Genomic DNA, 25,863 nt, shown 5'->3' with positions numbered 1-25,863 from the left:
ACATCTCCTAGGCGGACAGTTCGTCTGTGTCCGTTCATGCGCTCAGCCAGTTTAGTTGTTGTCATACCGATGTAAAAGGCTGTGCAGTGCAGACATGTCAGTTGATAAATGACATGTGTAGTTTCACATGTGGCCCTGCCTTGAATTGTGTATGTTTTACCAGTAGCGGGGCTGGAGTAGGTGGTTGTGGGGGGATGCATGGGGCAGGTTTTGCAGCGGGGTTGGTTACAGAGGTAGGAACTGCTGGGTAGAGAAGGTAGTCTTGGAATATTGTAGGGTTTAACAAGGATGTTACGGAGGTTAGGGGGGCGACGAAAGGCAACTCTGGGTGGTGTGGGGAGAATTTTGTCAAGGGATGGTCTCATTTCAGGGGTTGACATGAGAAAGTCATATCCCTGGCGGAGTAATTTGTTGACGTTTTCGAGGCCAGGATAATATTGGGTGACAAGGGGGATGCTTCTGTGTGGTCTGGGGATAGGAACATTGTTGTTGGACGGGGAGGAATGTATTGCTCGGGAGATCTGTTTGTGGACAAGGTCTGCAGGATAGTTGCGGGAGAGGAAAGCACTGGTTAGGTTATTGGTGTAATTGTTGAGGGATTCGTCACTGGAGCAGATACGTTTGCCACGAATACCTAGGCTGTAGGGAAGGGAGCGTTTGATGTGGAATGGATGGCAGCTATCAAAGTGAAGGTACTGTTGTTTGTTTGTGGGTTTGATATGGACAGAGGTGTGGATGTGAGCTTCAACAAGATGAAGGTCAACATCCAGGAAGGTGGCTTGGGTTTTGGAGAAGGACCAGGTGAAATTCAGATTCGAAAAGGAGTTGAGGTTATGGAGGAAATTAAGGAGTGTTTCTTCACCATGAGTCCAGACCACAAAGATGTCATCTATAAACCTATATCAGGCCAGGGGAAGCAGCTGTTGGGTCTTCAGGAAAGCCTCCTCCATGCGGCCCATGAAGAGGTTGGCATAGGACGGAGCCATCCTGGTTCCCATGGCCGTTCCCCTGATTTGTTTGTAGGTCTGGCCTTCAAAAGTGAAGTAATTATGGGTGAGGATGAAGATGGTAAGTGTGATAAGGAACGAGGTTTTTGGAAGATCTTCGGGTGGGCGTTGGGAGAGGTAGTGCTCAAGGGCAGAGAGACCATGGGTATGTGGGATGTTTGTGTAAAGGGATGTAGCATCTATGGTGACAAGAAAGGTTTCAGGTGGGAGAGGAGTGGGAATGGATTTGAGGCGTTCTAGGAAGTGGTTTGTGTCTTTGATGTAGGATGGGAGTCTGCGGGTGATAGGTTGGAGGTGTTGGTCTACCAGAGCTGAGAAACATTCTGTTGGGGCTTTGAAGCCTGCCACAATGGGACGGCCATGATGGTTCTCTTTGTGGATTTTGGGTAATAGATAGAAGGTAGGGGTACGTGGCTCAGGTGGAGTGAATAAGTCTATGGAAGCCGTTGTGAGGCCTTGTGAGGGACCTTGGAGTTTTAGGATTTTCTGCAGCTCAGTCTGGATGGAGGGAATGGGATCCTGGGTAACAGCTTTGTAGGTTGAGGTGTCGGAGAGTTGACACAGTTCTTCTGCCACATACTCCACACTGTCAAGTACAACAGTTGTGGAGCCTTTATCCACCGGGAGGATGACAATAGAGCAGTCTATTTTCAGCTCCTTAATGGCACGGGATTCAGCTGGGGTGATGTTGGGGGTTGTCGGGATGTTCTTCAAGGAGGACTGGGAGGCAACACTGGATGTGAGGAATTCCTGAAATGTCTGCAAGCGATGGTTTTGGGGGAGGGGAGGAGGATCCCTTTGAGAAGGCGGTCGGAACTGTTCTAGACAGGGTTCAACACTGGGTCTAGTATTTGTGGGCTGTGTTTGGGTAGTGAAGTGATATTTCCAGTTGAGGTTCTGGGTGAATGAGAGGAGATCTTTAACCAGGGCAGTGTGGTTGAATTTAGGTGAGGGGCTAAAGGTTAAGCCTTTTGATAGAACAGATGTCTCTGGAGGAGAGTGGGATCTGGATGAGAGGTTTAGAACTGAATTGGGACTGGTGATATGTGGAATTTGACTGTGGTTATAGTTGAGATTTGGTCTGTGTGGGGTATGTGCTGGGATGGGGAGATTGAGTAGGGTGGCTAGGCTAGGTTTGTTGGCTATGAGGGGGGTTTGTTGAAGGTTCTGTTGTGGTTGGTGTTTGTGAGGGATAGGGAGAGGGACCCCACTTCTTAGGTGTTGCACTAGCACTGTGGATAGTTTTTTCAGGTGGTGTGTGGCATGGAACTCAAGTTTGCAGCTGGCTTCTAGGATGATGTTCCTGGGTGTGTTCTCCAAGGAAGGGTTTGAGAGGTGGAGGACTTTGAAGGGAGATAGGAGCTGTTGGGAGTGGTGGTTACATGAAGTAGTGTTGAGATTCAGGACATTGGCTTTCGTCAGCAATAGACACACACACACACACACACACACACACACACACACACACACACACATACACAAATGCAATTCACACGTACAAGTGTAGTCTCAGGCAACTGAAACCACACTGCGAGCAGCAGCAGCACCAGTGCATGATGGGAGTGGTGACATGCTGGGGGTAAGGGGGAGGCTGGGGTGGGGAGAGGGAGGGATAGTATGGTCGGGATGGTGGACAGTAAAGTGTTGTGGTTTAAACGGATGGCAGGGGAGAGGTGGGGAAAGAGGAGGGGGGGGGGGGGGGGAAGTAGCAGAAAGGCGAGAAATAAAATGTGGTGGTGGAATGACGGCTGCGTAGTGTGGAATGGGAATAGGGAAGGGGCTGGATGGGTGTGGGCAGTGGCTAACGAAGGTTGAGGTCAGAAGGGTTATGGGAACGTTGGATATATTGCAGAGAAAGTTCCCACGTGCACAATACAGAAAAGCTGGTGTTAATGGGAAGGATCCATATGGCACAAGATGTGAAGCAGTCATTGAAATGAAGGATATCATGTTTGGCAGCGTGTTGAGCAACAGGATGATCCACTTGTTTCTTGGCCACAGTTGGTCAGTGGTCATTCATACAGACAGATAGCTTGTTGGTCTGCACAGTGGTTGGAGCTTAGCTTGTAGGCCACATGACTGGTTTCACAGGTAGCCCTGCCTTTGATGGGGTAGGTGATGTTAGAGACCAGACTGGGGAAGGTGGTGGTGGGAGGATGTATGGGACAGGTCTTGCGTCTAGGTCTATTACAGGTCTATGAGTCATGAGGTAAGGGATTGGGAGCCGTGGTAGAGTAAGGAGGAACGAGTATATTGTGTAGGTTTGGTGGACAGCGGAATACCATTGTGGGAGGGGTGGGAAGGATAGTGGGCAGGACATTTCTCATTTCAGGGCATGATAAGAGGTAATCGAAACCCTAGCGGAGAGTGTAATTCAGTTTCTCCAGTCCTGGGTAGTACTGCGTTCCGAGGGGAATTCTCCCCTGCGGCTGTACAGTGGGACTTGAGGAGGTGGTGGGAGACTGGAAAGATAAGGCACATGAGATTTGTTTTTGTACAAGGTTGGGAGGATAATTACGGTTAGTGACGGTTTCATTGAGACCCTCGGTATATTTCAAGGGGGACTGCTCGTCGCTGCAGATGTGACGACCACGGGTGGGTGGACTGTACAGAAGGGACTTCTTGGTGGAGCCTTTGTCTGCTGGTAGGAAAATAAGGTCGGGATCTGTTTTTAGATGGTGGATTGTGGTTCTTTCTGTGCATGTAAGGCTAGTCTGCATGTTGAGGGATGTGGGGAATGATGGTGATTCAAGTGTTGTTGTTAAGAAATTCTGGAAAGTTAACAGGGGTTGGTTTGGGGGCAGTGGGGGTGGGTCACATTTGGATGGAGGAGTGAACTGCGTTAGGCAAGGTTCAATATTGGTCTTTGGTTGAGTATGATTGGTAGGTTGGTTGGTTGTTTTGGGGAAGGAGACCAGACAGCGAGGTCATCGGTCTCATCGGATTAGGGAAGGCTGGGGAAGGAATTCGGCCGCGCCCTTTGAAAGGAACCATCCCGGCATTTGCCTGGAGCGATTTAGGGAAATCACGGAAAACCTAAATCAGGATGGCCGGACACAGGATTGAACCGTCGTCCTCCCGAATGCGAGTCCAGTGTCTAATCACTGCGCCACCTCGCTCGGTATATGATTGCTAGGGTTGGTGGCAAAAAAGTGTTTCCACTGTAGGGTCCGGGTGAAGGGAAGGAGGTCTTTAACAAGTCCTGCATGATTGAGTTTGGGAGTGGAGCAAAAGGTGAGGCCTTTGGAAAGGACTGATATTTCTGTGGGGATAAGGCTTCAGCAGGAAAGGTTCATGACTGTATTACATTCCATCCTGGATTTTCCATTGTTTGAGTCAGATTATTGAGCTACTTTAAGATTTTAAAATTTTTTTTGTTACCTTTCAGAATATCATCACTGATGTGAGAAATAAATTGGCGGAACGTCAGAAGTTGATGGACGATCTACGACAAAAGATTGAATCCATTAAGGATCATGTGTTCCAGAATTTCCTCAGAGAGCTAGGGAGTCCCAGCATTTATGTGTTTGAACAGCGTGATTACAGGTGCGTTCAGTTTGTTTTTGTGTCTATGATTTTAGCCTGTCACTTTAATGTTAAATTCTACAAGTAACTAGCAACTCCTGTAGACACGCACTAATGCACAAAGAGAAAGTGCATAAGGAAAAATGCATTAAATCAGGATTATATATAATGAATTGCAAAAATTGTCCAAGTATGTACATTGGCCAAATTAGAAGAGCATTTAAAATACATTATACAATAAGGAACATTGCAGTTAAAATTCAAATTGTGCAGCATTGGGTGAACATTTGAGAACAACTAAACGTACTTTAGGAGAGATTCAAGACAGTATGAAAATTATGCACACCACAAATAAATATCCTACGTTAAGTATTTTAGAAGAACACGAAATTTTTGTAGAAAGGCCCACCAAATTTATTAAACAAACAAACAAAATTAATTTACATGGATTCTTCCAGTTATTTGATCAAGTTCTATAGATAAGCAACTAGAATATAATAGTTGCTGTGTTATCCTAAAAGAAATATAAAAATGGTAAGTTTGAATGCATATTTGTAAAGACATTTTTAAATACTCCCTTCATCATAAGAGTCACAATACAGATTTCTTTCCAGAATGAGATTTTCACTCTGCCGCAGAGTGTGCGCTGATATGAAACTTCCTGGCAGATTAAAACTGTGTGCTGGACCGAGACTTGAACTCGGGAACTCCCGAGTTCGAGTCTCGTTCCAGCACACAGTTTTAATCTGCCAGGAAGTTTCAGATTTCTTTATTTCTGAGTTTGCAATGCTAAAAAGGAACAAATGTTGTTATGTTAGCTGGAATATATGCATCCTTGAAATGTACTTGTGTTCATGTTTCTGCACAAACTCATTAGGTGGCAAGGCTATGCTTAGCACAACACTGTTTGGGTTCCTGGCACATTGGTTACAGTGACACAATGGATTCCAATTGTGTGCAAAGAGTGAACCTTAAGTTCTGTGTTAATCTTGGGGAAACTCTTAGTGAAATGTGGATGATGATTAAGCAAGTATATGCAGCAGAGGCACTTACAAGATGTTGTGCTTTAGAGTGTCACAAAAGGCTCATGAAGGCAGATATTCGGTACAAGATGATTCCAGAATTGGTTGCCCATCTACAGCGCATCCTGATGCAGACATGGAGCATGTTATGCAGTTATTGCAAGCAGACTATCGTGTAACTGTGCATGCAATATCAGAAGAACTTAATTTGAATCATGATGCATGTCATAACATTTTATGGGAAGATTTAGGGAAACAGAAACTTAATGCAAAACTCATCCCTCACATACTAACAGACGAATAGAAAGAGGAAAGACAAAGAATTTCTGCTTAGCTACTGGATAGAGCCAGACATGATCCCACAGTTCTGTCAAAGATTGTGGCTGGGGATGACAGTTGGCACTCTCAGTATGAGACTCACATAAAGTGTCAAAGTGCTGAATGATGTAGTCGTGGATCACCAGCCTCGGGAAAAATCAAATGACAGCCTTCAAGAACAAAGACAATGTTGATCACATTCTCTGATGTAAAGGATTGGGCACCATGAGTATCTTCCTCCAGGGCAAACAGCGAAACAAACTCTTTACATTGAAGCCTTGAAATGTTGGTGACAAGCAATTCAACATTGCCACCCCAATTTGTGAAATTCTCTGGACTGGTTCTTACTGGTGACAATATAAGACCAAGTATGCTTTATCTGTTACCAGGTATCCAGCCGGACATTCTGTTATTGCCATCTCACATCCGCCACATTTGCCTGACCTGTCGCCTTCCAATTTTTCCTTGTTTCCGTGAGTGGAAAGATTACTGAAAAGAAAGCTTCATCAAGATATCGCTGAAATCCAGCACACTGTGACAAATGAGCTTACAAGAATTACAGTTGAAGAAAATTTCCTTGCTTGCTTTCAAGACCTCCTGAAACGTTCACAACTGTTTATAGATAGCTAAGGGGATTTCTTTGATAGGGGCAAGGAGCATACTTGGTAAGTCCAATTTTCTATTTTTTTTTTAACGGTCCCAGAACTTATCTGACAAAGGGAGTATGTATTTTGAGTGATATTGTCCTTTGTACAGATATGTGCGGATGTGAGATGTCTATACACATGACCATGAAAGAGGTGATTAAAATGTAAATTTCGTTTTCTGTAATTGTAAATTATCTTTTGATGTTAGAAGTTCTATTGTACAAGCAATTTAATTTTTGGCACTGTCAGTGTCATTTTTACTAATGTACTTTAAAAGTACTTTAAATGAAAGTTTCAGTACTATACTGCAGCCAGTGCTGTCAACCAACTTAAAACACGATCTTTAGAGCTGTCAGCCAGCTGTAAATGAAAGTTACCATACTGGAAACAGAATATGTATTTTATGTAACATCAGATAAGTTTTCCATATTATCCTAATTTGTATCTTTCACCGTGTATATTCTGATGATGCTCTTGTTCATCTGAAGAGTGAAATAAAATTTACTAAGTGTGACTTGTAGCTGTTTTAAAAAACTTAAAACTATTTATTATCGCCCATATTTTGGTTGAAATTTCAACAATAGAATCTTCCTTAGTGTAGGACTATGCATACAGAATTCTATCTTGTTAGCATTCATTGCGATATTGTAGCTATTTGTGTCATGTTATAGACAAACTTGAGCAAAAATAAATGCAACTTATTGTCATAGGCAGGGGGATTACAGTTTGTGAACAGATAATGTCTATAGTTTTTTAGATGGTGAAAGAGATGTAACCTCTGGTTTACATTACAGTTTGAGAGAAAAGTATCCCTTACAGAGTCTTCAGTTAGTTTTTTGATTAGTAAAAGTATTTCCATTGTGTGCCAGTAATCATGAATGTTCTCTGAATCTTAGAGAATGATTATCGTCTCACATGAATTATCCCAAGTTCTAATTCAAGCTGTATTTTCCTAAATGTTATTATTCAGTATTTGGTTTATAGCCTTCTGATAACAAATTTGTGTTTAGTTCACATAGAAACTTTTTATTTAAAGAAATATTCAAAATTCACAATTCACTAAAACCATACACACTTCAAAATTTGACCCCTAATTCTTTGTTTCATGACCAAGCTACTTTATTTGAAAACCCTTATTCTTGTCTTTCTGAAGAATGTTTCATCTTTTCCAAAATCTGTGTATTTCAAAAGTTGTTGTTGTGGTCTTCAGTCCTGAGACTGGTTTGATGCAGCTCTCCATGCTACTCTATCCTGTGCAAGCTTCTTCATCTCCCAGTACCTACTGCAACCTACATCCTTCTGAATCTGTTTAGTGTATTCATCTCTTGGTCTCCCTCTATGATTTTTACCCACGATGCTGCCCTCCAATACTAAATTGGTGATCCCTTGATGCCTCTGAACATGTCCCACCAAGCGAACCCTTCTTCTAGTCAAGTTGTGCCACAAACTTCTCTTCTTTCCAATCCTATTCAATACCTCCTCATTAATTATATGATCTACCCATCTAATCTTCAGCATTCTCCTGTAGCACCACATTTCGAAAGATTCTATTCTATTCTTGTCCAAACTAGTAATTGTCCATGTTTCACTTCCATACATGGCTACGCTCCATACAAATACTTTCAGAAACGACTTCCTGACACTTAAATCTATACTCGATGTTAACAAATTTCTCTTCTTCAGAAACACCTTCCTTGCCATTGCCAGTCTACATTTGATATCCTCTCTACTTCGACCATCATCAGTTATTTTGCTCCCCAAATAGCAAAACTCCTTTACTAGTTTAAGTGTCTCATTTCCTAATCTAATTCCCTCAGCATCACCTGACTTAATTCGACTACATTCCATTATCCTCGTTTTGCTTTTGTTGATATTAATCTTATACCCTCCTTTCATGACACTGTCCATTCCGTTCAACTGCTCTTCCAAGTCATTTGCTGTCTCTGACAGAATTACAATGTCATCGGCGAACCTCAAAGTTTTTATTTCTTCTCCATGGATTTTAATGCCTACTCCGAATTTTACTTTTGTTTCCTTCACTGCTTGCTCAATATACAGATTGAATAATATCGGGGATACGCTACAACCCTGTCTCACTCCCTTCCCAACGACTGCTTCCCTTTCATGCCCCTCGACTCTTATAACTGCCATCTGCTTCCTATACAAATTGTAAATAGCCTTTCGCTCTCTGTATTTTACCCCTGCCACCTTCAGAATTTGAAAGAGAGTATTCCAGTCAACATTGTCAAAAGCTTTCTCTAAGTCTACAAATGCTAGAAACGTAGGTTTGCCTTTCCTTAATCTTTCTTCTAAGATAAGTCGTAAGGTCAGTATTGCCTCATGTGTTCCAACATTTATATGGAATCAAACTGATCTTCCCTGAAGTCGGCTTCCACCAGTTTTTCCATTCGTCTGTAAAGAATCCGCATTAGTATTTTGCAGTTGTGACTTATTAAACTGATAGTTCGGTAATTTTCACATCTGTCAACACCTGCTTTCTTTGGGATTGGAATTATTATATTCTTCTTGAAGTCTGAGGGTATTTTGCCTGTCTCATACATCTTGCTCACCAGATGGTAGAGTTTTGTCAGAACTGGCTCTCCCAAGGCTGTCAATAGTTCTAATGGAATGTTGTCTACTCCTGGGGCCTTGTTTCGACTCAGGTCTTTCAGTGCTCTGTCAAATTCTTCACGCATTATGGTATCTCCAATTTCATCTTCATCTACATCCTCTTCCATTTCCATAATATTGTCCTCAAGTACATCACCCTTGTATAGACCCTCTATATACTCCTTCCACCTTTCTGCTTTCCCTTCTTTGCTTACAACTGGGTTTCCATCTGAGCTCTTGATATTCATACAAGTGGCTCTCTTTTCTCCAAAGGTCTCTTTGATTTTCCTGTAGGCAGTATCTATCTTGCCCCCTAGTGAGATTTGTCCTCTAGCCATCCCTGCTTAGCCATTTTGCACTTCCTGTCGATCTCATGTTTGAGACTTTTGTATTCCTTTTTGCCTGCTTCATTTACTGCATTTTTGTATTTTCTCCTTTCATCATGTAAATTCAATATTTCTTCTGTTAACCAAGGGTTTCTACTAGACCTCGTCTTTTTACCTACTTGGTCCTCTGCTGCCTTCACTACTTCATCCCTCAGAGCTACCCATTCTTCTTCTACTGTATTTCTTTCCCCCATTCCTGTCAATTGTTCCCTTATGCTCTCCCTGAAACTCTGTACAATCTCTGGTTTAGTCAGTTTATCCAGGTCCCATCTCCTTAAATTCCCACCTTTTTGCAGTTTCTTCAGTTTTAATCTACAGTTCATAACCAATAGATTGTGGTCAGAGTCCACGTCTGCCCCTGGAAATGTCATACAATTTAAGTCCCGGTTCCTAAATCTTTGTCTTACCATTATATAATCTATCTGATACCTTCTAGTATCTCCAGGATTCTTCCATGTATACAACCTTCTTTCATGATTCTCGAACCAAGTTTTAGGTATGATTAAGTTATGCTCTGTGCAAAATTCTACCAGATGGCTTCGTCTTTCATTTCTTACCCCCAATCCATATTCACCTACTATGTATCATTATCCTTTACATTTTCAGTCTTTTATGATACTATGTAAAATGTGACAGTTGTGTAATTTGTAATTTTGTAAAAATTTCCTGCGCACATTCTTCACACATTGGAAACCAAACCTGAGTATAGATTGGGTTATGAAATTGCTGTGAAAAGACTGCACCGAGTTTAGGTGTGGCCACCCTTACACATGGCCCAAGAGTCAGTTAAGGATCTGAAATGAGTTGGCTTTTGTGTGAAAACTATTTATATCGTCTTACTACCCACTCATTGAGTGGATCTGCCCTCTGTGTTGCAATAGAATTGTTTCAAAAGAAACTGTATGTGACACAGAACTGTTGTAGTGACTAACATCGTGTGCTTATATCATGAGATTCACAGGGCTGTTTTCAGTTTGTGCCGTCCTACTAATTCTTTTCTCAAACATGTCACATTTTTCGTGTGAGCAGGAAATTTAAGAAGCTCTAGGGAGAGAACTGAATGATTCTGGAGTGGAGGAAGCAATAGCTGAGTGTGAAAAGTATGAAGAAGATTCATATACAGGCAAGCTGCTTCCTCATACGATTTTTCTTCACAATGCTACTGCAACGGATGTTTCTGGTTGTGTTTCTGTTATCATGCTCGCCATTGTGTCTGTCATCTGCCTTGCAGAGGAATCTGATACTGGCTCTGCAGCTGTTCAGACTTCATAGTCCTCTACAACAAGGTTGTCTGCACATCCAAGAAGCAACAAAGTTTTGAAAAGAAACAGACCCATACTGAATTAGCTGGACATTTGCTGACCATCATCCTACTGAGCCAGAGATTTATAAAATAAAAAAACAAAGTGGAGTAAGAGCAGCAGGTGATAAGATCTCATTCCTCTGATTCTTTTACCCTCAATCTACGATGAATGTGACTCAGAAGCAAAAATGTACACCAAGTCCATTTTTGACAAATTGGAAAATGAACTATAGCCTAAAGTACTTGGAATTCATAGACAGGAATGACCAACAGTTTCATCTCAATCATTTTCCCAGGATCCATAATGAGCAGAAATACACAAAGTGTGTAAGAAAAGTAAAGAGACTGACATCACTGCGAGCAATCTGGCAATGCTGTGATGTTCTTCTTGCGTAGATTGGTGTACTCATCACTTCCAGATGCTCAGTCCAAGTTGCTCCATACATCCGTCACGTGACTTTTGAGAGTACCATCAGCGAAGTTGTGTTTTTGTTGTGTGTTACAATAAATGACACAGCAGAATGTAGAGCAATGTTATGCCATCAAGTTTTGTGTTAAACTTGGGGAATCCGCAAGTGTGACCTTTGTAAAGCTGAGACAGCCCAATTGGGAAAAATCCTTATCAAAAGCACAAGTTTTTCTCCGGCACAAATCATTTTTGGAAGACTGATATAATATTGCAGTTCGGGATTGATCTATGAAGTCTTGAACAACTTATTTGTATCTGTCAGTTGGTATGGAGAAATTGAGATTTTGGGCATTTCTTTGTACAGTTTTGCGTGATTCATTCCCGACGCTATGCAAAGCTGTCATTTAGTTACGTGCAATTTGCGATTTGTTATGTTTTATCTTCCGGTATTAAATAATATTTTTCTGATTACTGTTAAAATATAATGACGATAAATGTTTGAGGTCATTTGGAATAATATTTTAATAACTATGTAGATGACGTGACATCATTCTTATACTCTTAGGGGGAAAAAAGTGTTAATTGTGCGTTTATGAATGGTCAGTGTCGGGATCAGTGATTACGATTCGAGAAGTAATTGATTTGACGAAGTTCGATTGCACATAATCGCATGGGGCAAATTATGACCTTGGAATTGAATGTAGATGTATGCAGGTCAATTTCGTGACAGGCTATTAAGCGTTGCTAGTGTTTGCGCCATCAAGACTGCTTTCATGCCGCTGATGGTTTGCTTTAAACTCGCGAAAACACAATTTACGTGGATTCTTAATTATCTCGAAAGGGTAGAATATTTGATGGTTACCCCACTGTTGATGGGCCATTGTGGAGGATGTAAGTTTAGATAGAAAGATCAGTTTCAAAATCCAGTATAAATCCTGTTGATCGAAGTAGCCTAGCAACCCAAAAGGTCATATATAGTTATCAGCAGAAACAGTGTACTATTTTTCATGCACACATTTACACTCTGCATCGAGGTGTGAATGATTTGTGGGTGCGAAATAAACATTTTTAAAGCATTTGATTGAATAAAAGGAAAGATGTAAAGAAGTTTATTCTATATTTTGTTAATTCATGAACAGTGATATTTTCTTATAGTGATGTAGAGCCTTACGTATTATTAATATTGTGACAGACTGGTCGTAAGTGCTCTTGTTACAAGTTGAGTTTTGGGCCTGATTAAGAGTAGCTGGTTCTTAGAGTCTCAAAGATTAAGTGAAAAATAAAATAACACTGCATCAAAACCCACTATCTTTATACTATATTAAGCTAACTATTCTGGAATCAGGTGGTACCGTGGCCTTGTAGTTGTGTGTTGCCAACAACAAATAGGTAAACACAAACATAATCATTTCTCATGCTCTAACAAAATTGAGGGAAAGAAGAGGCGACAACGACAACATACACGTATAGATATACAAATGGTATATGTGGTGCCTTACAATACGACACGTCGACGTCACGGTATACCGGGAACATGTTGAAGATGAACCTCATTCAGAGATAACTTCAACTTCAAAAACTAACAGAAATTCAGAATGTATGCATGCTCTTATGAGATTGTTCCTACAGGACAAATTGTGAACCAGTATTTTACAAATATGTTCCTACGGAATGACTGACCTCAAAATAGATTTCTATTGTTCCACAGCTCCCCTATTCACTTGATCTGAGTCCTTGTGACTTTTTTCTTTTCCCAGAATTGAAAAAAAGGCTTAAAAGGTCATCATTTAAGGCTCTGGAGACCATTCAGAAGACTGTGACAGACATGTTAAAGATCCGATCAGTTGAAGTCTTTCAGCACTGCTACCTATTCAGGGAGCAACGTCTTCATCGGTGTATAGCTGCCGAAGGGAACTACTTTGAAGGGGAAAGTATTGGTGTTTGAAAAAAATAAAACTTTGGTAGATAAGAAATAAGTCTCATTACTTTTGTCACACACCTTGTAGATTCAAGGCAACACAATCAAACTCACATTTTAATGACAATTCAAGATACATTCCTAAGAGTCAGCTTCGTCTTGATATCATACATAAAATCAGATCTTTCTCATCTCATTTGTTAGATCGTGGAAGGGTTGTATTTCTTGTATACACAAAAAATAAATGTAATTATCATGGAATAAAGATGTTAATTCATACAGTGCAGGATTTCAAGGCTGGTATTTGGATCCTTGGTGATCTTTGTTTTATAGGTGTTAGGATGTGGTCCAAGACATATTCCTCTGTTTCAACGTTTTGTCTTCCAATACTTGTGTCATCAGAGGCTATTATGACTGAGAAAGCTGTTACAGTCTCAAAGAAGCTCAACGAGCTAAAATTTTTACAAATATCCATGCAACAGTCAGTTTGTAACATTATAGGATATGATATTGCAAATTCTTGCTGTTTTGTGCTCTGGGGATTGTTGCATGGAAGAAGTATTGAGGTTGTGGGGTGGAAGAGTAGATACTGGTGTCTTTATTTTGCATCAAAGCCCACAACTTCTCTAATTTCCATACTTCTCCTCTTCTGTTAAAGTTGTTTCTGTGCTTTTGTATTTTTAGGGCCTCCCTATGTGTCCTAGCAGACTGGTTGTAATGACTGCTTAGTGAAATAACCATGGTATCAGATTAACAGATTCGGTGATTGCCTAGTCATAGTGCACGATCTGCTACTGGTGATTTGTGTGTGTTGCCCAGTCGAAAAATTGAAGAAAAATTCACTTGTGTTCCTTAAGGTGGATATTAATGCTTCTATGTCTGCATCTATACTCTAAAAACTACTGTGAGATGAATGGCAGAGTGCACATCCTATGTACCATTTATTAGGGTTTCTTCCTGTTACATTCATGTATGGGGCGCAGGAAGAATGATTGTTTGAATGCCTCTTTGCGTGCAGTAATTATTCTAATCTTATCCTCATGATGCCTGTGTGAGCGATACATAGGGGTTTGTAGTATATCCCTAGAGTAATCATTTAAAGCCGGTTCTTGAAACTTAGACTTTCTTGGGATAGTTTACATCTGTTTTCCAGAGTCTGCCAGTTCTTTTCCTTCAGTATGTCTGTATCACTCTCCCACAGATTAAGCAAACCTGTGACCACTCCTGCTGCCATTCTCTCTATAAGTCCAATATCTGCTATTAATCCTATCTGGTACAGGTCCCACACACTTGAGCAATATTCTATTATGGCTCACACGAGTGATTTTTAAGCAGTCTCTTTTCTGAACTGATTGCACTTCCCCTGTATTTTACCAACAAACCAAAGTCTCCCACCTGCTTTATCCATGACTGAACGTATTTGATCATTCCATTTCATACCCCTACTAAGTGTTACACCCAGGTAGTTGTATGAGTCAGCCGCTTCCAACAGTGACTCATTGATGTTATAGTCATTTTGCGAAGTGCAAAATTTTACATCTCTGTACATTTATAGCAAGTTGCCAATCTCTACACCATGTGGAAATCTTATGAAGATCTGACTAAATATTTTTGTATCTCCTCTAAAATAGTACTTCATTGTAGATAACTGCATCATCTGCAAAATGCCTGATTTTACTATTAATATTTTCTGAAAAGTCATTAATATACAACGTGAACAGCAAGAGTCCCATCACACTTCAGTGGGGCACATCTGTAGTCACTTCTACATCTGATGATTACCCTCCTTCAAGATAGCATGCTGTGTCCTCCCTACCAAAAAGTCCTCAGTTGAGTCACTTGATTACCGTATTTACTGGAATCTAAGCCGCACTCGAATCTAAGCCGCACCTGAAAAATGAGACTCGAAATAAAGGAAAAAAAATTTCCTGAATCTAAGCCGCACCTGAAATTTGAGACTCGAAATTCAAGGGGAGAGAAAAGTTTTAGGCCGCACCTCCAAATCGAATCAAAGTTGGTCCATTGTAATATGAGACACAGTTTAGGTCTAATGAATGATGATACAGCTACAGTAGTTTGGTTCGAGTCATAAGCTTAGCAGTTAAGCTTTACCAGGTAGCCATTGCTATGCGTCAGGCGCTCCGTCCGTATTTATACGGGTACCCTTCCTTTTTCACGTGCTTCGTCTGGTTTGAATCTATTGCTTATTTTGCTTCGATCTGATAAGTGCCGTTTTCTTTGTTATAGGTGTTTACGTCACTCTAAGCTGAAAATGCATTACTGTACTGTGTCATGCATTGTTTGTCGCATTCTGATAGTGCATGTTTACGGACTGTCGCCGCTCGCGGCATGGCTTGCTTTTGTGCGCGCTACTGCCGCTAACAATAAAAAAAAAAAAAAAAAGAGAGAGGAATCTTCTCAGTAGCGAAACAATGGCAAGAGACTGCTATTTGTTGTTACTTACACTGCTGCTTTCTTTGATAATGATCAACAAGAACCAAATAATAGACTGCGTATGATAGAACATGTTCTGAACGAGAGTAGGCGAAATTTTTCTCCGTTTGAAAATCTTTGCGGCCGCTTCTTTAGTACATCAAATTCTGCACAGAAATTAGAATTAGATTTGAAAATGAAGTCAGTTACCGTGCTTCATTTCTGACTGTATCACTTAATACGAATATAAACATGACACGATACATATATTCTTCTGCGTTTGCTGTTGTCTCACTCTAGTTTCGTAGTTTATTAGGCAGGCAGGATTTAAATGAGATAGCAGCAAACACGAAAGAAAACATGGCAGAATGTTTGTATTCATATTATTCTTATGGTGAAGAGAATACTGCATGTGATTCACAATTCATAAAAGTTCCTATTAGCAACCATCTCTTGTCACAGGTAGGAAAAATTTCAGAACGTAGAGTTGGCCATATTGACAAACATCCCAAACAGTCTTGCCAGTCGGATTTTCTTAGTACATTGAAATTCTGCTACATTCGAAGATGAACAATATGGAGTTTGTATTTACTTCGTTGGATAATGTATGAAAATGCAGTGGTTGAAACTCGGGGCGGAGAAAAAAAGCTCGTCTTCCACCTTTTTTTTTTTTTTTTTTTTTAAATTTATTTACTGACGCAGAGGTTTTGGTGCCAGTATTTATCTTTGTGCCTACAAACCATGCCTGTGTAGCGCTACATATATTCGACAGCAGAAGTTCGTTGTGGCGGCACCTACCAACATTTTTCAGAATTCCCGCATGCTTTGCACTCGATTCTAAGCCGCAAGCGGTTTTTTGGATTACAAAAACCGGAAAAAAAGTGCGGCTTAGATTCGAGTAAATACGGTACCCATATGATTGTACTTTTGAGAGTAAGCATGGGTGTGGCACTGAGTCAAATGCTTTTCAGAAATCAAGAAACACTGTACTATCTGTTGCTTTGATCCAAAGCTTTTAGTGTGTCATGTGCGAAAAGTGCAAGTTGGGTTTCACATGATCAATGGTTTTGAAATCCGTGCTGGCTGGCATTGAGGAGGCCATTCTATTCATGATACCTCATTATGATTGAGTTCAGAATATGTTCTAAGATTCTGTTTCTCAACGCCACTGATACTGATAGTTATTTCATTAATCCTTTCAGATGTTCGAGGATTAAATAGTGCTGTCCTCCAGAGTTTTCCTTCTGTGTGTAGTTACTATGTACACTTGATCACATATGCAAGGAATTTTATACACTACTGCACTGGCAAGTGGAGGGCATAGATCCGCAGCAGTGTTCCAATATTCACACTCATTCCTAGATAATTTCTTGTCATATATAATGTTTATATGTATATTGTATGTAATGACACAATATTATTATAGTAGCTACCCAGCATATAGCAGAGATTCTGAGTCACAGGTAGGCATAACAAAAAAGTCTGTTACAAAATAAGCTTTCAGCCAACAAGGCCTTTATCAAAAGTAGACGACACACACACACACACACACACACACACACACACACATACACACAAACACAAACACAAATGCAACTCAAACACACATGACCACAGCCTCTTGCAGCTGAAGCAAGGCTATGAGCAGTAGCAGCAGGGGAGAGGCAACTGGGTGGGGTAAGGAAGAGGTTGGGGTGGGGAGGGGGAGGGATAGCACAGTAGGGGTGAAGGACGGTGAAGTGCTACTGGGGAGCGTGCAGAGACGAGGTGGAGAGAGAGTAGGGCACCTAGGTGCAATTGGGAGGCTAGACAAAGGGCAGGGGAGAGAGAGTACGACGAGATAGCAGAAAAGGAGAGAAATAAAAAGACTGGGTGCATAGTTTCACTAATAACTACTCCAGTCCTGTGAATGGCATCTCCTATCCCATCAAAGGCAGGGCCATCTGTGAAAGCGGCCATGTGATCTACAAACCAAGCTGCAACCACTGTGCCACAGTTTATGCGGCCATAACTACTAACAAGCTGTCTGTCCACGTGAATGGCCACCACCAAACTCTGGTCAAGAAACAGCAGGACCATCCGATTGCTGAACTTGCCACCCACCAATTTTATGACTGCTTCATATTTTGTGCCATCTGGATTCACAACCTGCTGCCTACCCCAGCACAGCTCCAGACATTGCACCTAGCATCTGTATCATGACCAACCACACCTTTGCATGGTTGTTCAGGCAGCAGAGCATCTTTCCGTGCCCATGTCCTGCTATCCTTCCCTCTCTCTCTGCCCCATGCCACCTCTTTACCCGCATCACCCACCTCAGGAGACTGCTAGATTGCTACCCATGTCAGTCTTAGTCGTAGTCAGGCCCTAGCAGCAGGAGATGGTAGTGATGCACTTGTGGTTGTTTTTATTCTGCGAATATGTGAGAATTTTAAATATACCTTTTTTTTTTTAAATTGTGCCTGTCTGCGACCGAACACCTTTTCTACATGTTAAGTAGCAATTTATCCTTTCCATTTTGTTGTAAGTGTATGTGTATATTATATATACGAAGACAGTAACTTGTTCTCGAAAGAGCAGTTACTGTTGATGACCATGCAGCTTTTCCCTGGTATAAATGATGACTAACTGACAACCTCAGCTGCCGACAGGTGTTGTTGATATACCTCGATGTGGACAGCTGAAAATGTGTGCAAAAGTCTATAAGGTACAATACATATGTAGAATTGTGGACAGTTGGGAATGTGAGTCTCATGGGAAGAGTGCAAGGGATAAGTCCCTGCAGTCGCGTTATTCATCTGTGTCCTCGGTGGCTCAGGTGGATAGAGCGTCTGCCATGTAAGCAGGAGATGCCGGGTTCGAGTCCTGGTCGGGGCACACATTTTCAGCTGTCCACATCGAGGTATATCAACAGCAACTGTCGGCAGCTGAGATTGTCAGTTAGTCATCATTTATTCCAGGGAAAAGCTGCATGGTCATCAACAGTAACTGCTCTTTTGAGAACAAGTTACTGTCTTCGTATATATAGTTAAAGGCTACCCAGCCATTGACCTTCGTCTGTGCGAATGCGAACAGGCTGCCCAAACTCTTACGGAAATCGCCAAAGCGTGCGCGAGTAATGAGTGGGTGGGCAAATGTCTATAAGGTACAATACATATGTAGAATTGTGGACAGTTGGGAATGTGAGTCTCACGGGAAGCGTGCAAGGGATAAGTCCCTGCAGTCGCGCTGTTCATCTGTGTCCTCGGTGGCTCAGGTGGATAGAGCGTCTGCCGTGTAAGCAGGAGATCCCAGGTTCGAGTCCCGGTCGGGGCACACATTTTCAGCTGTCCACACCGAGGTATATCAACAACATCTGTTGGCAGCTGAGGTTGTCAGTTAGTCATCATTTATGTGTATATTCATAATAGATGAACAGTTTTTGGCTAAGAAAATGATATACAATTCGACTACTGTAATACTCAGTAAAGCAGTCATGGTTTAAATACAAGGGTAATCCCAAAAGTAAGGTCTCCTAATTTTTTATAAGCACAGAATTCTGTTTGTGTGGCAATTAGTCACACTGTTATGAAGAGTGCTTCACGCGCTATGTGTAAACATGCACATGCCGTGCTGAGGCACTCAGTCTTCGCTTGGAGCCATTGAGAATCGAGCTCCCGTTGGATGTTACCGCCAAGTGCGAATTGTGTGCAGTTATTCGGTTTTTGAACGCAAAGTACACTGTGCCGATTGAAATCCATCACCAATTGACGGAAGTGTGTGGTGAGTCGTGCATGGATGTCAAAAATGTTCGCAAGCTTTGTAGAGCGTTTGCAGCTGCTCAGACCGAAATTTCCGATGAACAAAGGAGCAAGAGACCATCAATTTCTGAGGAAACAGTGTTGAAGGTTGAGCAAAGCATGCATGGAGATCAGCAGATCACCCTAGATGATCTCTGCATGTTGGTGCCTGAGGTTTCCCGAAGCACCGCTCACAGAATTTTAACGGAAACAGAACTACCGGAAGGTGTGCCCAAGATGGAGCCACGCAGGCTGACTGAGGACCACAAGCGGCAACGAGTTGATGTTTCCCGCGCGTTTCTTCACCGCCTTGCAGCCAAACAGGACAACTTTCTGGACTCAATTGTCACGGGTGAGGAAACCTGGGCATACCACTTTACACCTGAGACCAAGCAACAATCACGCCAGTGGTGGCACCCTTCTTCGCCAAAGCCGCAGAGCTGGCGGCGAGCTGGTATGACATGGGCATACAAAAACTGCCACAGCGTCTACAAAAATGCATCGACAGATTTGGTGATTATGTCAAAAAATAGCTAAATGTTCAAGCTGTAAACTGATGTAAACCATTGTAGAAATAAACAGGTCTATGTACTTTTAAAAAAATAGGAGACCTTCCTTTTGGGATTACCCTCGTAACAACAAAAGCATTTTGTTATACTAACGCATGTATGTAATATTCAGAACACACACACATACTCATATATGAACAAGAATAAGAAACTACATGGAAATTAATAACAAAGCACACACACACACACACACACACACACACACACACACACATGCGTGTGTCGGCAGAGACGTAGATTTTCATTTATAACACTCTCATCAGTATCAGTGCCTAATAAAAAAAAAATGTTTCATGCAGGGTGTTCCAAAATAATTCCAGAATTTTGAACAGGCATTACTGAAACACTGTTCAACTGAAGATAAAATAACTAAGCTTTGTTTGTCGTGTCATATGACTTTGACACGTGAAAAAAAATTGCGCGCTGGCATGTCACCACTTTGACTCACTTTCCAGTACTATGTTGTCGGTGTAACAGAAGCCACATTGTGCTCTTTGCTCTGCTTAATTTAAATCAGTTGTTAGTGTGCAGCCTCATTTTCAGGAAGCTTATCCAGGACAAAGTGCACCCATTGACCAAGCTATTTGTTGTTGGTTAAATCAATATTGAGATACAGGAGGTGTGTTGAAAGGACATTCACCAGGCTGACTGAGAGCAGGTTAAGACAAAGTTGAAATCTGGCAGTCTTGTATTACAAGAGTAAAAAAAAATTGTTTCCCAATGACATCATCAGTTAAAAATACCTCAGATGACACTCTTCAATTACTATGTAGGCTTGTGCGACCAGTGTCACAATATTACTATTTCTGTTTTGGTGCTTGGATTGCTGTTGCTAATCATTACTCAATTATGCCTGTAACTGTTCCTTCAATGAAAAGGAAAGTCCCTATAATTTTGTCATAAAGTAACACACAGCACACATTTGCTTTTGACAGATCACAGACATTTTTGTGCACAACATTAGTGTTCTGAACACCATATGCTACAATTGTGATGATTAACACAACCATTTATAACAAATGTTGTTCTGTCTGAAAGCAGCACTCATTTAGAAAATTTTGGTTTTTCATCAAATTCGTTTAGCATTAAACTGGCCAAGTTTGCACGCTTATGGTGATACGTTGGTTTTATCTCTTGCCTAATCTGAATTTGGAGGCAGGCAGTTGTAACATTTTGTGCATGACATTGAAGAGAGAATGTTGTTAACAGACATACATGGATTTGTTGCTTGTTTGTATGACAGTCATTGGTGGGTTACATGTGTCGTACAAACTTATGAAGAAACAGATGAAATACAGTCCAGCATTTGTGTTTCCTGCCATACCAAACACTTGTCTTACCAGAAGATGCGACATTCTCATAAGGCTGTAGCCAGTGACACCAACCAGAAGGATATATTCTCCCCCTTCATCAGATATGGTGAACATTAATAATTTAATTAGAGACATGTGAAATGAGATGTAACCATTTTTATTGCCTTTTCATTGAAGCTACACTGTAAATAATTCATAATACCACTACGATAATATAAACAATAATTTTTATACAGCATTACTTATGAATGTTTTTTTTTTTAAATTACTTGTGTTTCATATTATATGCTACCTTCTGCATTTTGATAGTGTACTGATGCTGATAAAATAAACATTTGGTCATGACACCTTGGTGCGCCATCTTGATATGTACCACATTTATAGTAGCATATTGTAGCAATACAGTACACTTTTTTCAAAAAATTGAAAGTGGAGTGTTATACAAGATGAAAGATTAAGGTCTATAACCTTGAATGCAAAAGTTATTAGAAACCTCTCATTACTGATGCATATAAATGTCATACAGTTTTTGAACTTGGCAGACCTGTAACTTTCTTCACAATTGTGACGTATCTCTGCTGACTGGTAGTTTCTCATCTCGCATCCAGACCATTCGATGTACCAAATTTGAAAGAAATGTAAGATGGGTCGCTTGAAAATGTTACTCTGCATTGCATTGACATGGAGTTACACAAAAATACGTTAATGGCAACAGGTAATGTCAAAAAATTAATAATTAATTTGAAGCAAAATATGCAAAGGGTAAAAGAGGTTGGAGGTTTAAGTGTTTGAAATGATCATGTCTGATCTTAAGAAGACATTGCCGTTACCAAGAATCCCAACCAACACTGCATTTTATAAAAGACAGTTGCAGGTGTACAATTGTGGAGTTCTCTCACATATTACTTGAAAAGACTTTTGCTTTGTTAAGCTTGAAGGCACCACAGGCCAAGGTGCCCAAGAAGTAGGTTTGTATCTCAGGAAGTATATTGAGAAACATTTGGGCAAGAGTCATGTGGTGTGGAAAAAGGAAGATCCATTCAACCTGTACATAAAAGCATACCACAATAGTGATTAGATTAGATTAATACTAGTTCCATGGATCATGAATACGATATTTCGTAATGATGTGGAACGAGTCGAATTTTCCAATACATGACCTAATTAGGTTAATTTAACAACATACTTAAGTTAATATAACAACTTTATTTTTTGTGTTTTTTGTTTTTCTTTATTTTTCTTTATTTTTTTTCCTTAATTTATATCTAAAAATTCCTCTGTACGGAACTGTATGTACTGTGTCTTATCAAAATTCAGTGAGAGTCCGTTTACAAGGAACCACTTAGTAATTTTCTGAAAGACAGTATTGACAATTTCATCAGTTAATTCTTGTTTGTCAGGTGTGATTACTATACTTGTATCATCAGCAAAGAGAACTAACTTTGCCTCTTCATGAATATAGAATGGCAAGTCATTAATATATAATAAGAACAACAAGGAGTTGTCATTCAGAAATTCTTTTAATTTCTTCTTAAATACTTGTTGGTTATCTGTCAGACTTTTGATACTATTTGGTAAGTGACCAAAGACTTCAGTGCCAGTATAATTCACCCCTTTCTGTGCCAAAGTTAGATTTAATCTTGAATAGTGAAGATCATCCTTTCTCCTAGTATTGTAGTTATGCACACTGCTATTACTTTTGAATTGGGTTTGGTTGTTAATAACAAATTTCATAAGAGAGTATATATACTGAGAAGCTACTGTGAATATCCCTAGATCCTTAAATAAATGTCTGCAGGATGATCTTATTACACGCTTTTGTGCAATAAATACTTTATTCCTCAGTAATGAATTCCCCCAAAATATGATGCCATATGAAAGCAATGAGTGAAAATAGGCGTAGTAAGCTAATTTACTAAGATGTTTATCACCAAAATTTGCAATGACCCTTATTGCATAAGTAGCTGAACTCAAACGTTTCAGCAGATCATCAATGTGTTTCTTCCAATTTAATCTCTCATCAATGGACACACCTAAAAATTTGGAATATTCTACCTTAGCTATATGCTTCTGATTAAGGTCTATATTTATTAATGGCGTCATACCATTCCCTGTACGGAACTGTATGTGCTGTGTCTTATCAAAATTCAGTGAGAGTCCGTTTACAAGGAACCACTTAGTAATTTTCTGAAAGACAGTATTGACAATTTCATCAGTTAATTCTTGTTTGTCAGGTGTGATTACTATACTTGTATCATCAGCAAAGAGAACTAACTTTGCCTCTTCATGAATATAGAATGGCAAGTCATTAATATATAATAAGAACAACAAAGGACCCAAGACTGACCCTTGTGGAACCCCATTCTTGATAGTTCCCCAGTTTGAGGAATGTGCTGATCTTTGCATGTTACGAGAACTACTTATTTCAACTTTCTGCACTCTTCCAGTTAGGTACGAATTAAACCATTTGTGCACTGTCCCACTCATGCCACAATACTTGAGCTTGTCTAGCAGAATTTCATGATTTACACAATCAAAAGCCTTTGAGAGATCACAAAAAATCCCAATGGGTGGTGTTCGGTTATTCACATCATTCAAAATTTGACTGGTGAAAGCATATATGGCATTTTCTGTTGAAAAACCTTTCTGGAAACCAAACTGACATTTTGTTAGTACTTCATTTTTACAGATATGTGAAGCTATTACTTTCTCAAAAATTTTGGATAAAGCTGTTAGAAGGGAGATTGGACGGTAATTGTTGACATCAGATCTATCCCCCTTTTTATGCAAAGGTATAACAATAGCATATTTCAGTCTATCAGGGAAAATGCCCTGTTCCAGAGAGCTATTGCACAGGTGGCTGAGAATCTTACTTATCTGTTGAGAACAAGCTTTTAGTATTTTGCTGGAAATGCCATCAATTCCATGTGAGTTTTTGCTTTTAAGCAAGTTTATTATTTTCCTAATTTCAGAGGGAGAAGTGGGTGAGATTTCAATTGTATCAAATTGCATAGGTATGGCCTCTTCCATTAACAGCCTAGCATCTTCTAATGAACACCTGGATCCTACTATATCCACAACATTTAGAAAATGATTATTAAAAATATTTTCAACTTCTGACTTTTTGTTCGTAAAGTTTTCATTCAATTTGATGGTAATACTGTCTTCCTCTGCTCTTGGTTGGCCTGTTTCTCTTTTAATAATATTCCAAATTGTTTTAATTTTATTATCAGAGTTGCTGATTTCAGACATGATACACATACTCCTGGAGTTTTTAATAACTTTTCTTAATATATCACAGTAGTTTTTATAATTTTTGATAGTTTCTGGGTCACTACTCTTTCTTGCTGTCAGATACATTTCCCTTTTCCGGTTACAAGATATTTTTATACCCTTAGTAAGCCATGGTTTGTTACAAGGTTTCTTACGAGTATATTTAACTATTTTCTTGGGGAAGCAGTTTTCAAATGCATTTACAAAAATGTCATGAAATAAATTATATTTTAAATTGGCATCAGGTTCACGGTACACCTCATCCCAGTCTAACTGCTGTAGCCTTTCCCTGAAATTTGCAATTGTTAAATCGTTGACTGAACGTACTACTTTGGAGGACTGTTTAGTATTGCTGAATGGAGCTATGTCATATATTGTAACTAGCTGTGCACCATGATCAGAAAGACCATTCTCAACAGGCTGAGCATTTATCTGGTTAAACTTATCTTGGTCTATAAAGAAGTTATCTATCAGTGAGCTGCTATCCTTTACCACCCGAGTAGGAAAATCAATAACGGGTGTCAAATTGAAAGAACCGAGTAATACTTCAAGGTCATTTTTCCTATTACCCACTTTCAGAGAATCTACATTGAAGTCCCCACAAATAATAATTTGCTTCCCCCTGTCTGACAGATAGCACAACAAGGAGTCCAAATTTTTCAGAAATAGATGAAAATTTCCTGATGGGGACCTATATACAGTTACAATTATAAATGTGCCTTTATTTAATTTAAGCTCACAGGCACATGCTTCTATACATTTCTCTACACAAAACTTTTTTGTTTCTATACTTTTTGCACAATGATAACTTTTGACATATATGGCAACTCCTCCTTTCTCCATATTTTCTCTCATTACACGTGCAGAGAGCTTATAACCACTTACATTTACCTTTTTCATATCAGTAACAATGTGATGCTCAGACAGGCATAGTATATCTATTTCATTCTCAGCTTCTAAATCTTCTAAACAAACCAGAAGCTCATCTACTTTATTCTTTAAACTCCCAATATTTTGATGAAATATACTTACATTATTTTTAATTATACTTTTATGAGAACCTTTCCTTATTCTAACATTTGCAGTACTCTCCTGTCTGAGTTTCTCATTGTGCTTAGGCCTAGTTCCTATACCAGTGGTCACATGGTGTTCAGAGAGGCAGATTATGTCAACTGGGTTGGGTGACTTTAATTCATCAATGCAATTACCAAGGACTGAGATACAACTTGGTGGAGATAAAATTTCTGGTGATTGGTGAAAATTTATAATTGATAGCTGTGATTGGTGATCAAATGTGCTAGAATTGTGATGTTTAATTTCTTTCCTAAACTGAAGATTTGTTTCAATCCTG

The 25,863-nt window shown here is 40.0% G+C and overlaps 1 protein-coding gene across 1 annotated transcript in view; it reads left to right on the top strand.

Moving 5' to 3' along the window:
* The window catches only part of LOC126482135 (structural maintenance of chromosomes protein 1A-like), a 297,330-nt gene that overhangs the window by 78,021 nt on the left and 193,446 nt on the right, over positions 1-25,863 (top strand). Inside the window, exon 7 of the mRNA XM_050106111.1 lies at positions 4,396-4,553. Within this exon, the coding sequence (XP_049962068.1) occupies positions 4,396-4,553 (158 nt within the window). The remainder of the gene's footprint in view (positions 1-4,395; positions 4,554-25,863) is intronic.

The sequence above is a fragment of the Schistocerca serialis genome, chromosome 5 (assembly GCF_023864345.2).
Source record: "Schistocerca serialis cubense isolate TAMUIC-IGC-003099 chromosome 5, iqSchSeri2.2, whole genome shotgun sequence".
NCBI lineage: Eukaryota > Metazoa > Arthropoda > Insecta > Orthoptera > Acrididae > Schistocerca > Schistocerca serialis.
This window is presented reverse-complemented; position numbering and strand designations above follow the sequence as displayed.